The 11,300-nt window shown below is 44.1% G+C and overlaps 1 protein-coding gene across 2 annotated transcripts; it reads right to left on the bottom strand.

The window, feature by feature from the left end:
- Positions 1–628: 628 nt before the first annotated feature.
- NFKBIZ (NFKB inhibitor zeta) lies at positions 629–8,939 on the bottom strand. 2 transcript variants are annotated; one of them, XM_086762409.1, is made up of 12 exons: positions 8,681–8,939; positions 8,152–8,291; positions 7,192–7,228; positions 6,989–7,092; positions 6,103–6,851; positions 5,561–5,666; positions 5,087–5,233; positions 4,686–4,749; positions 3,866–4,035; positions 3,122–3,232; positions 2,836–3,003; positions 629–2,151 (listed from the first exon to the last, which is right to left on the bottom strand). In XM_086762409.1, exons 1-12 carry the CDS (start codon positions 8,910–8,912, stop codon positions 2,098–2,100), a joined length of 2,082 nt encoding a protein of 693 aa, XP_086618535.1. In that variant the 5' UTR covers positions 8,913–8,939; the 3' UTR covers positions 629–2,097. The 2 variants fall into 2 exon arrangements, with proteins under 2 accessions (XP_086618535.1, XP_086618541.1); XM_086762415.1 differs by having other exon boundaries at positions 8,742–8,875.
- Positions 8,940–11,300: the final 2,361 nt, after the last annotated feature.

Below are 11,300 nucleotides of genomic sequence, written 5' to 3'. Positions count from 1 at the left end.
AGGTTTATACAGTAGCACAGAAGTACTCTTGTTTTTCTTCAGTTCCTTTCCTACTGATGCTAATGCTTCATCTGCTTTTCTCAACTGTTGCCATCTTACCAGCTCAGTGCTCAGCAAGCACAGTCTGTGATGATAGTTCTTCCTCCTGAAAGGTCATGGCCAGCTCAGAGCCCATCTTTTTGTGAAGCAAGGAGAGTTTTTCCTTATGTGTACAGCCTCATTTGCTCACACACTTTCACCTGTGCTAAGGTGACTGCTTGTACCCAAGCTGTAAGAGCTGAGGATCAAGGTAAGGAAGTCATGGAGAAAACATGACATGGACAGAACTGCTATCATTCTTTCCAGTATACAGGGATAAGCATTCAGATAACAACCTGGTGACTATCAACTCTATTGGGGCACATCTACTCAAGACACAGGCAATGCAACTGCATGACCCAAAACACCCAAGCACCAGCATCACACAAGAGAAACCATAATGAGGGCCATGGAAAGAATCCATTTCATCCTCAACAAATGGACCTTCACCAGTCTCACAGTGTTACTGTGCTAAATCAGTTCTACCTCAAGCTTGATTTCATCATCATTTGTACCACAGACAGTAACCACCAAAATTTAACCAGCATGTTTATTCAAACACAAGTTACATGAGACCCTTCAAGAAATACATCGCAACTAGGCCTCCACATATCAGATTCTTTCAGTTAGCTTGTCTACAAGACATACTTTATCAAAATAGCACAATCAGATTAAACAGTTATGGCAGACAATTGTGTGTGATCCAAAAGCAGTCTAAGAGCAAAGACCATAAAGAGAACATTACTGGATTACAGCTCAGCACAGATCATTCAGAAAGTGACAGAAGGAAGTTTTCTTCAACAGAACACAAGTATACTGCATCATTAGTATACATTTTGCATTAATAACCATAATTATTAAAAAATAGAAAAACGTTAACTTCAAATATTACTTGGCTAGCCACTATACCTATAAGGTAAAACCATAAATGGACTAACTCTGCTTCGGAGGTGAAAAACACTAAGTCTCTAGAATTAACTAGAGCCCAATTCAGCAAACTACTTACGCATGTGCTTAAGTCCTACTGACACTAGTGGGGCTTACACATATTGAAGTATTGTAATTAACATGGAGAGATTTCAGCATGTATCAACAGCTAAGTACATGCTAAAAACCTTCACTGAACCAGGATCATACTCCTTGAAGTTCAACAAAGTTATATACACTATAAAAATCATGATCTTTCTCCCTCAATCTACTGTTCCATCAAAAGAAAAACATCTACTGGGTATGAAAAAAAACTGATACAGTCCCCTGAAAAAGCATGGCTTTTCATGTTTTATTAACAACTCTAAAAGCATGTACAAGTCTGTGCTGGGGACAATCGACCTTAACAGTATTTTTGGTCTTCGATCTTTCAAAACAACAGAATTTACCCAATTTGCACCAGTATAGTATTAAAATTCTATATGCAATTTGCAAGTTCAAGGTCAAGGAACTTGTCTCTTCAGTTCATTCCCCCAAGCAATCAATAGACTCTTAGAACTATACAGCTGTACAACAATGCCAGTGACTATATACAATCCTGCATGAGATACTGGAAGAAAGCTACAAAGTCACATAAATAAATGTTAAACTTCAAAAATATTTGCTTTCTCTTGCACTTAAGTGTTACTAAAAACAGAACAAAAAAACCCCAAAACTCTGCAATGTTGACATGTATCAGCCCTCTCTAAATAAATTATTTCCTGTAGAATTGTCCTTGTCCAGAAGTTATCTGTATGGTTGTTTAAATAAAAATCATTCTTGCCGTAGCTATGAAATCCAGGTACCCAGGCAAATGTTCCATGTACTTGGGAATGAAACATTCCCGTTTGCTCAGAGGAATTTGATTGTTGGGTTTCAATTTTTTTTTTTTTTACTCTTATATAACCCACTATATAATAGTGAACAAAATACTTTTGTTTCATAGAAACAACTAACATTTGCCCACACCAGGCAAATGGTCTATTTACAGATACATTAGGACTGCCTGACTGACAGTGAGTGTGAGTTGCTGAACTCCAAGAAACATGGAGCTTAAAATGGCGACACTCTCTGCTGAATCGCCTTCCCTTTTAGGATACGTCTTATCTGGAAAAGAGAAAAATATAGAACATTAGTATTAACTATCCTGAAGTGAGTCACAATCTGAAAATAAATTAAAAAAAAAACAAAAAACAACAAACTCTAGACCAGTTCTGCATTTGTCATCTATCCGAGCCCTAGGTTCTGAGTTCAGTTACACCAGAATTGATCCAGTTTCACAGCATCTGAGCCAATGAAAGGCAAGAGAATGACTCGATTGCTTAAGTTATTAGCTTCTTAGCTCAAGAGTCACCTTTTTCATCATGTATTTGTATAGCTCCTAGGAAAAAGGAATTTTCTTGATCTGTCATTCAGGCCTAAGAATTGCCTTTACTAATTACAATAAGAGCAACAAAAGCCTGATATCAGGCCATACTGAGAGGAACAAGAGGAGGGATATTACCTCAAGCATGATGCAAGGTTACAAAGAAAGAAAAAAAAAAACCACACAACTTAGCTTGACAGGAAAAACCTTCTGAGATAAAAAAAAAAAAGCTACAAAGGAAACCTATGATTTCAGGTCTTTGTATATTCCACCTGATCTTGACATTAAAACTAAAGATCTCTGAATAAAATGGCATTTGCTAAATCTTTTCCTTAAAAGCTGCAACTCAAAACCCAAAATAAGCTTTTGGAGAGAAATAAAGCTTTTTTATAGATGGGAGCAGAGGAGAGGGTTTGGTTTTTTACCTGTTCTCCTACAAGGCCATCAGGAACCAGATGAACTGGCTGCTCATTCTCCAAGTTTCTGGCACTCGGATCAGCTCCCTTTCGCATGAGCAGGCGCACAGCATCCAACTGACTCACCCGATACTGCAGGCTGGCAGCCACGTGGAGTGCTGTGTTGCCGTTGTAAGCCTGGACAAGACAAAGTAACTCCGTGAAGGAAAGGCAGGGGCACGAGAGTCAGGACACCCACCGTGCCACACACGTGCACATCCCAGATCATATCTGCATTCCAGAAAAGTCATCGTACCTTTGAGTTAACAAAAGAGAGGCAGTTGGGCAGCTCCAAAAAGAGACGAATGAGTTCCAGGTTCGCTTCTTCTGCTGCCAAATGTAAAGCTGTGCGACCACTTTTGCGATCCTATTAAAAAAGGAACTGTTAGTCTTCCCTGCAGGTGCTTAATCTATCCAGGGTGAAGATGCATATAAATAAAACAGAAAGCAAAGTATCTGCAGAACGTTGAACAAACATATTTGCACTACAGTTCACTGAAAGACAATCTGAATATATATTTTAATACAAATATCTAATAAAAAATGGACCAGGTCTCATTCGGCAGTAAGCTCACACAGCCACAATATCACATTATATCAAGTAATGATCTGGCCCAACACAGACCTAAACTGGATGGGGAAGCAGTTTTAACTAAAATTTCCAGCTCAAGAACATGCTGCAAAATTGCCCTATTACTATAGATATCTCAGAGCGCTCCAAGCATATTCTTACTTTTAAGACACAATCGGCTGCAGCCAGCATAGCATCATTGTTGATTTAGAAATTAGACTGCCACCTCCCCTATTCCCCATCATTCATTTGCACTGCTAATACCTTGTTATGAATAAATGCAACACTGTCATCCCACTTCAGTAAATTAAGCTTTAGGGGAAGCTTTCAAATTAATCTACTTCCTTTGTAATAAAAGTTGAGATATGGCATGTTCCGTTTCCACGTTCTATCTGGATCTGGCACTTCACACAAAGCTGCTGTACTTACTTTTGCTTCAACAGATGCTCCCATTTGTATTAGAGTCTTGATGGTTTCTACCAGGCTCTTGTTTCTCAGCAGAAGCGCCTGGACCTCAGGGGAGTGAGGTGGCTGACTGTTTTGCAGTTCATGCAGCACAGCATTATGGGCCAGAACAGCACAGTGCAATGCCGTCAAACCTTAACATTAAAAAAAATCATCAATGAGTACATGTCATACAGAAGCACTGACTTGCTGCTTGGTTTGAACAATGGATAAAGGAGCTTCTCTCCCTGTCAAGTTCAGGGACAGTTCCACATTTGTAAGTGACAGTGATTGCTCTTAAATGGCTCGAGATTTGGGTTGTCCATCACTAGAGGAGTTAAGTCAACCTACTCTGAGCTCTCAGCCAGCAGATAAGAAAAGAATCCATTTCTGATTTTTAAATTTAATTTGGTTTTTAATACAATGTACTTCAGAAAGAGCTATTACATGGAAAGTGGTTTGATTAAAACAGCTCTCTGGTGTCAGAGATTCTGGCTTCTGTATCTACCAATGTATTGCTGGCACTCACACATTTTTAACAACAGCTATTACCACCTACACTCTCCATGCCAAACACTGCAATCACATGTAAGAGGGAAGAGGTCCTGACAGGCACAGACTAACCATGTTTTTATCTGACAGATATGCCAGTTGTAATATAATTTCAATTGTAATTGTAAATTTCAACCTCGCAAAGATATACTCCATTTTATTGCTTCTCAACCCAGAATAACCTCCACATCAGCAGCCATAAAACATTGTAACATCCAGTAACTCTGTAAATTATAAACTCTTAACTACTCACCATCATAGTTTGTTGCCTCAAGGTCCACATACTGATTGCTTCCCATGGCTCCCTTTTGGATAGCCTACAAAAGTGGGAACAGGTATGTATTTAGGTTTTATCCAAGCCACATATTACTTCCTCAAGCTTGTACACAGCCTTACTGCAACAAAGTTGCAATAAACAATGGCATTAAGAGGAGACTTATTTATTGGGTTTTTTTGTATACTAAAGGATTCCACCAAATTACTCCAAAACATTGGTAAGAACCATAATGTGAAACTCTGTCTCACTTTAAGGCATTACGGTAGAACCCTGAGAGAAAGATAAGGGGAGGAGTGCCGTTTTCAGTTTTCCAAGACAACTAATACAAAGTATAAGTGTTAACAGTCAGGGCAGAGCTATGGCTGCCTGATTCTTACCTGAAGGACCTGAGCATGCCCCTTCTCAGCACAAACATGCAACGGCGTTCTACCCCAGCAGTCTGTGGTGTTGACTTGAGCCCCCAAGCTAACCAAGTCCTGCACGATGAGATGCTGATTGGCAGCCACAGCAACTTGGAAAGCACTCTGCAAACATTGAGAAGAAAATTTAAACTATTAGTCATCTGATCTCTAACAGGAAAGAGCAACTAAAACAAATAAAAAGCCTAGCTACCTGGTATTATTTAAGCAGTGATTATGAATACCAGGAAGCCCAGACAAATGAAGCAGAGCACATAGTTTTACCAGCTCAAGGTGATCCCAAGAAGTATTAATAGCTCAAGGTTAATATTAGTATGCAGGCAAAACCTTGGAGTTAATATTAAATACGCTTTTCACTGCATCTTCCCCAAGGTCCAGACATATGGAGAGCTCAGGTGCACAAAGCAGGTGCAAAGATTTTGAGAACCTCACCTGGCCATTGTGCTCTTTAATATCCAGCATGTGCAGGGCAGCCATCTTCCTTGCAAGAACGTAGGAGAGCGCTCGGCGGCCCTGGGCAACCGCAATGTGAAGGAAGCTGCGGGAAAGAGGGGAAACAGAGTTACACCACCATACAAACCAGGGCTCAAGTCATTACAGAGATCCAAACATGGGAGTGGTGTTAAGCTGCCAGCCACAGATCTCCTCTGGGCGACTAAGACAGGAACACAGGTACCTTCTTCCCATGGCAATTTAAAGCACCTAAACTAGAATCTATTTATCCCCATTTACTAGATAAAAGTCTAGTGATAAGTACAACTAGACAAACACCTTTTCTACTCAGTGTGCTGCAACCCTCTGCATCACAACCCATCAGCAAGATGACGTTTCATTCAATTAGCGAAACCACTGCACTCGTTACACAGAAACACTGCTAATGAACAGCTTCCACTACAACTAAAGGTCCACCAAAACCCAAACAGAAATATCCCCCAGCCTTCCATATCAGAAACACAGAGATAAACAGCACTCACGTGTCTCCATCTGAGTCTTTTGCAAGGAACTGGTCTTGAGAGATGTTAGCCAGTTTGTTTTCCTCCTGCTCCACTTGCCATTGAAAAAATGACTTGCCCAGCTGTGTCGTGCTTCTGGCAATGTTTTGGTCAGGTAGAGAGACATTCAAAGTAGCCAAAGAGACACTGCGCTCCAGACTACCGCAGATATTATTGGAAAGCAAGCTGAAGTTCGGAGCATGGGGGCCAACATCAGCCTGCGGGTGGGCACTGGTCAGCGGCTGGAGAGGAACAGAGATGCCCTCTGAGCCTTCAGAGTCATTCAAGAGGGAGGAGAAGCTCTGCGATGGGCAGTACTGCAGTTCATGGCTCTCAAAGGTATTCTGGTAGCCAGGAGACTGGTCATTGTCAGCAAACGGCCTGTATTCCAGAGAGGCATCTGAAGGATAGCTCTGTGACAAGTCCTGGTTCTGGGATGGAGGGAACTGGTAGTGCTGCATATGCTGGGAGGTGTGATCTTGGAACGCCTGGTACTTCTGGGACGGGGAGAATGCCTGTATTCCTGGGCTGTCCTGGTACTGCTCACCAGGTGAGTTGTGACTGGAGACAGTGTGCAACCAGCTAACCTGCACTGTGTTCAGCGAAACAGGGCTTGACTCATTCTTGATGTTTATAATGTTCTGAAGCAGATCAGAATTGCTGTCGTGCTTTGGGTCATTTTTATGAGTCTCCTCCATGTTATCCATAGAAGTTGGTGTCTGGGGTGGTGTCTGTCGGGAGAGGGGGGGAGAAAAAAAAAAGAAAAAAATATCAAAACCAGCCCCAGAAAGTTAAGCTGTATTACTGTATCTGGCAGTTTGTGACTACACAAACCAAACTGAAAAAAAGCATGGAAAAGATAACTTACCAGAAGGTGTGTGTGAACATTAGCTTGGCGTTTGAAAGAAGGTCCATCAGAAAGGAGCTCAGGAGCCTTTCTTTTGCCACTGTGACCTAGTATGTTCTTCAGCTCTGTTGAAAATAAAGTTCATTTAGAATCCATTTGGAGGTTACTCTTACAATCAGCTCTTAAAATCTTATTACAAGGTATTTAAAGAAAGGGGTTTTTACCTGTGTACTGCTCGTAGTTCACCAATCCTCCTTGTGCCTTTCAAGAAAAAAAAAAAACAAAAAAACCCAATTATTCCATTAGTATATTAGTACATATTTCAGGAGAACAAAACAAAGCTAATAAGAAAGCAGCACAGACTTGCTTCTATAAACATAGAAAATACCTTAGAATAATTCTACTACATGATTGTCTAACCCTAATTTAATTGCTTTTAATTAAGGTTAGAAAATGGAAAGACTTTTGTGGAACTTAAATGAAAACCACCATTTTTCTTAAGGCTTTTTAAGCTATTTGTTACAATACCACAAAACTCAAGAAAATCTAGAGGAAGACACTGTTCCTTGCTAAAGTCTTTTTTTAAACACAAATAAGCCAGTCAATTTTACACTTTCCAATGTCCTGAACTTTTCTATGCAAAAATTCTCCCACGACAACACTTATCTAGGAAGCTCAGAAATACGCACTCAGAAAGACTACTCAAAAAAAAAAAATCTCCTTTAATCTTCGGATAATTTCTTGTATTTTTTTTTTCTACTTCTATCTTTTCAGATTGGAGGGGGTCTGCCTTTATACTGTGTGCTCCGCATGGAGGAGTGCAATAGCATGATTCTCCTCTGAGAAGATTCCCCAACTCTTACAATGAATGACCTCATTCGAATTAACAGGGAGTTTCTGTGGTTTCACAACGCAAACGTATCTTTATCCAAACTCCCTTTAGAAAATAAAGCTTACTAAGAACATTTTTCGTGCCTCCTTCTCCGTCAGTAAACCATCTCACTAATTTATTTCCCAGTTCTGTTCCTCCATCATGTGTTGAAAAGGAAAATCACTGACTCTACCCCCATCAGATAAAGCAGTATGCTCATTTCTAGCCTTATCGCATACCTTTTTTTTTTTTATTTGACTAACTTCAGTAACCATTAAAAGCAACTATGTCAGCGCTGAAAAATGCTGGTTACCTTGCCTTCCTCCGTGGTGGAGCCCGAGGACATCTGTTTGCTGCTCCTGAAGTGCAGCAGAAGCTCCTTCACGGAGTTCTTCACACGGACCCCCTGGAAAGGCCCTCTGTGCTGCTTCCCCCCCGCCATGTGTTGCTCCACTGTTGAGACAACGAAAGCAAAACCCGAATTTAAGCCACTGAGTCCGTTTTCACTTAAAATACAAAATAAATAAATAAATAAATAAATGCGGGAACTTGCGTGGAGAGCAACCGAAATTCCCAGTTTCGCAGAGAGAAGCCGGGCGATGCCTCCTCCCGCCGCCGCCATCTCAGGGCCGTGCGGCCCCTCCGCTCTCTCCTTCCCTGGGCACCCCCCGCCCGCTCCCACGGCGAAACGCTCCTGCCCGAAGCGGAGCTCCCGTTTTTCACCGCTCCAGGGGTTTTTAAGCCCAAAAGGACCCGCGACCGGCTTGGCGGGAGGGGAACCGCAGCTCCGCGCCCTCCGCCACCGCCCTCCGCCGGGCGCAGAGGGCCGGGACACGCCGTACCTTGCAGCGCGGGACGGGGGCCGCCCCTGGGGTCCCTCCGGCCGCCGCCGCGGCTGCTCACCGAGAGGTCCGAGTCGGAGCCCGGTGAGCCCGGGGCGGAGTGGGCCGGCGAGCAGCTGCCCTCGCTGGAGTGGGGCGAGGCCCCGTAGAAGTAGGCGAGGTTGATGGGGCTGCTAAGGGCGCCGCCGTCGCCACCATCGGGCGCCGCGTCCCGGCTGCTTTCCACGATCATGGCGGTGCCGCGGAGCGGCGGGCAGCGGCGCAGGAGGAGGGCGGTGGGCGGAGGAGTGAACACGTCCACCCCTCACCGGGCCACGCAGCGGTGAATAAGAGCTGGCACCGCGGACGGCGGCAGTTATAGCGGCTCCGCCCCCGCCCCGCGCGCGGGGGCGGGGCCGGAGGCGGCCGAGGTGGGGCCGCGCTTCCCGTAAGGGCGGTGGGAGCGGCGGCGCATGGGGCGGGGCTGGGCGCGAGGGGCGGGGAAAGGGGCGGAGCCGGGGAAGGGCACCGGGGAGGGCGGGCGCGGCCCCCCGGGGTGGGCGTGATGGGGTTGGGGGGGATGACGTTGGGATGGAGTTGGGGTGGGATGGGGATGAGAGGGGATGATGGGGATGGCATGGCATGGCATGGGATGAGGATGATGGTGATGGTGATGGACGCCACCCCACACCCTGTCCCCCAAGATTTTCCCTGGAGGCGTCCCGCAGCTTTTGCAGCCCCCGCTCATGACATACGCAACCCTGTATTTCCACCCTCTTGTGCAGCTGCAGGGATGGAAACCACGAGCATCGCCCCCCTGCCGCTGCTGATGCGGGCTCATGTCCCCGCGGTACCCCTCGCCCCAGGTGTGACGACGCGTTTTCCCTGCTCCTGTCAGGCCTCAGCTCTGGGGAGGCTGGTCTGGGACGACAGGGAATTTTTTTGGTCGCGTGCATCAAGTGGGCAGCATCCAAAGAGAAGGGGAACGTGAGCAGTTACAACAGAGATGAGTCATCTCTCTTCCTCTGTTATTGGAGCGTGTAGTAGGCAGGGGGCAGGCACAGAAGTTATTTTGGTTTTAGGTTGCACCATATTGCGGTGGCAAAGCCTCTCGGTCGAGGCCGGCAGGGAGAAGCAGGTAAGCAACACAATGCCGAAACGAAAAGTGGGCGAAACTGTGTGCCTGCGATTGCTGTTAACAACACCACTGCGTTATTACCAATATTCACAGGGGAGACCTTTCAGATTTCTACTTGTCAGACAAATAATTCTGCTTTCCTCATTTCCACTGAGGTCACGAGCGTGCGGTTTTGTCCATGAGGTTGCGATTAGGATGTTTCTAGCGCCGTGGCTGTCCCAAAAAATACGTAGTAAAACAGCACAGTATTTCTAAAGTATATTATGCAAATTGGAGGTCTGTAATTTAGATTATTATACATGTTTTAATTGTATTAAAAAACATGGGACAGGTGCAACATGAAATTATATTAATCAGCCCATGAGGAGGCAGGAGGGAATTACTTTATATCATTCAAATATTTATTTCACTGTCAGGTGAAGGAAGGGTTTTGCTGGGAATCAGCTAGGTAGTTTTCTACTCCAAAGACTGATGTTTTACACCATGGATTGCCTTTATGTAGTCACGATAAAATTTGGAAATGTAACCCGTGAAATTAAATCAGATGCCAAGTAGTGCCAGAAATAGCACAGTCTAATAAAGGTAAAAACCGACGTGGTTCCTAGTCAGCAGCTGTCTCCCAAGCACACCTTCTCCCTCAATTAACGAACCTCTTTACGCAAGCTGGGATTTGTGAAATCAGGCCATGTGTTTTAAACATGCAAGGAGATGGTTCTCTGCTGTCCTTCAAGCCTTAGATCTTGGTTACGATACCTTAGCCGGAGGTAGATGCTTTCAAGTATTTCATCATTGAAAAGCACTTGCTGCTCAGAGATCTTTCAGCCCCCAAATGCTCATTGCACACTCGGTGGCTGATGGGACGACTCACAACCCAGCTTTCCAAAAGCAGATCTGACTGATCAACCTTTGTGTTCTCATCCCTGACAGGTAGCCCGGAAAGCAGGTCATTTTAATCTACCCAGGAGGGTCTCCAGCTACTGGGGCAAATGGATCTTGTCTTCTAATGAACGAATGCAAATGTGAACCTGAGAAGTCTACAATCCAGACAATTAGATTGGGCATCACTGTTGCCTGCAATTCCATTTAAAATGTCGAGATTAAAAGTGGTTTTCAAACCAAAAATGGATTTTTCTGATTGTAGTCTGACTGTGTCCTGGAAGGTCCCTAAACCACACGTAGGCAGGGACAAACAGTGCCTTTATCCCTGCTACTCAGTAATGATTTTGGAATGGATTTAATTGAAGATTAGCCTCTACATATGAATGAAAACTATTCTATAAAACAATTTAATGAGCTTTTTGTCTTAAAGAGGGTGTGGAATTTCTTTTTCTTGTCTCTTCCAAAGTTCTCACTCTCCTGGAGTGGGCTGAATTGCTGACTTGCTCTCCCTTTTCAAAACAAAATCCAGGCAACACTCTGATACCTCAACTCATACTTGTTTCATCAGCGACATCTTATTTATCAGGTCTTCTGGCATAAATCTACTCCCAGTTAAAGCAGATT

Source organism: Chlamydotis macqueenii, chromosome 1, assembly GCF_036417535.1.
Source record: "Chlamydotis macqueenii isolate bChlMac1 chromosome 1, bChlMac1.mat, whole genome shotgun sequence".
NCBI classification, from domain to species: Eukaryota; Metazoa; Chordata; class Aves; order Otidiformes; family Otididae; genus Chlamydotis; species Chlamydotis macqueenii.
The sequence above is the reverse complement of the archived record's forward strand: the minus strand, read 5'-3'. Positions and strand labels throughout refer to the sequence as shown.